The sequence below is a fragment of the Octopus bimaculoides genome, chromosome 14, assembly GCF_001194135.2.
Source record: "Octopus bimaculoides isolate UCB-OBI-ISO-001 chromosome 14, ASM119413v2, whole genome shotgun sequence".
In the NCBI taxonomy this organism is placed as follows: Eukaryota; Metazoa; Mollusca; class Cephalopoda; order Octopoda; family Octopodidae; genus Octopus; species Octopus bimaculoides.
The window spans coordinates 12,600,183-12,601,695 of NC_068994.1; the positions used below are offsets into that span (position 1 = coordinate 12,600,183).

The 1,513-nt window shown below is 40.1% G+C and overlaps 1 protein-coding gene across 1 annotated transcript in view; it reads right to left on the reverse strand.

Annotated features, from left to right (window-relative positions):
* LOC106868930 (protein PTCD3 homolog, mitochondrial) overlaps nucleotides 1-1,513 on the reverse strand; it is a 35,951-nt gene that overhangs the window by 21,808 nt on the left and 12,630 nt on the right. Inside the window, exon 7 of the mRNA XM_014914399.2 lies at nucleotides 516-672. Within this exon, the coding sequence (XP_014769885.2) occupies nucleotides 516-672 (157 nt within the window). The remainder of the gene's footprint in view (nucleotides 1-515; nucleotides 673-1,513) is intronic.

Here is a 1,513-nt window from a genome sequence, read left to right on the forward strand (position 1 = left end):
TTGTGAGTATTTATTGAGCGAAAACACCTAAAGCTCCATGAGGCTCCGGCAGGGGATAACTTTCTCTCACTCTTACTTCCGGTTTCTGTTGTGCCTGTAATTCAAAGGGTCAGCCTTGTCACACTGTGTCACGCTGAATATCCCCAAGAACTACATTAAGGGTACACGTGTCTGTGGAGTGCTCAGCCACTTGCACATTAATTTCACGAGCAGGCTGTTCCGTTGATTGGATCAACTGGAACCCTCGACGTCGTAAGCGACGGAGTGCCAACAACAACTAGTGCTCCACCACCACTTGACAACTGGTATGGGTGTGTTTACATCCCTGTAACCTAGCAGATCGGCAAAAGAGATCGAAAGAATAAGTACCAGGCTTAAAGAAAGACAGGTACCGGAGTCAATTCATTCCACTAAAGATTCTACAAAGCTGTGCCCCAGCACAGCTGCAGTCAAATTACTGAAACAAATAAAAGATAAAACCAGTAATATTAAGAGATCAATATCATCATACTTACTTCCATGTATTCTTGATTGATTTTTGATTCCTGGAGGAATCAAGATCACGCTGATAAAAATATTCTTCAGGAGTCGAGGGCACATCTACATTTTGGCAGTTGTATATACAGAGCAGGTCAAGAAGTTGTTGAAATGCATCTGAAGAGACTGTTGCTCCTGTAAGCAAATATGTTGGAAGAGCTTACAGAGGGTTAGATTTACAAGTGAACTATGAAAGGATATCAAGCATGTCTTCATTTTTCTGTCTTGGAAAGTTGGAAAGCTAAAACTCTGAGACAATGATGTAAAAAGAAAAAAAATTACATCTATCATGATTAAATCTCTGATGATAGTGTGAATAGTATACAAGGCACTGGCTTTCGTGGCTTCTGATCTTAACTGATTGGAAGAGTTATCATGTACATGTTATGTCTTTGTGAAAAAGATGGGCTACAGCAAAATATTCTGCTCAATACTACAAATTTGCCGTGCAGTTGTTTGACCTTAACTAGTTGAGCATGTCCTTTGGAGGCTGACGATATGTACATCTCTGATCACAAGCAGAAGTAGTGTGGAAGCATCATAGTAATGTGTTGAGAGAAATTCTTTAGGGTTTGAATAATTCACCTTTGGAAACATGGGCGTTTTGTTCATCATCGCTAAATAACCCTTATTCAGGGACTTTTTGAGCAGGATGAGCTTCTTGACTTGAAGAAAATTCTAACTGGGCCCCACCAGCAAAGTCATGCGCTGTTTATTTTGATATGAAATCACCATGTCGTGCACATATGGCTGTGATGCGTGTGCCCGGTGTACCCTTCACAGATGGGTAGTCACGATGGGTGTATTGTGCTTCCTATATTTGTACCTCAGTGTCACTTTGATGGCATACACTGCTCTTTCACTCAATAATAATAATAATAATAATAATAATAATAATAATAATAATAATAATAATGGCTTCAAATTTTGGCACAAGGCCAGCAATTTCGGGGAATGGGGGGAGTGCTGGTCAATT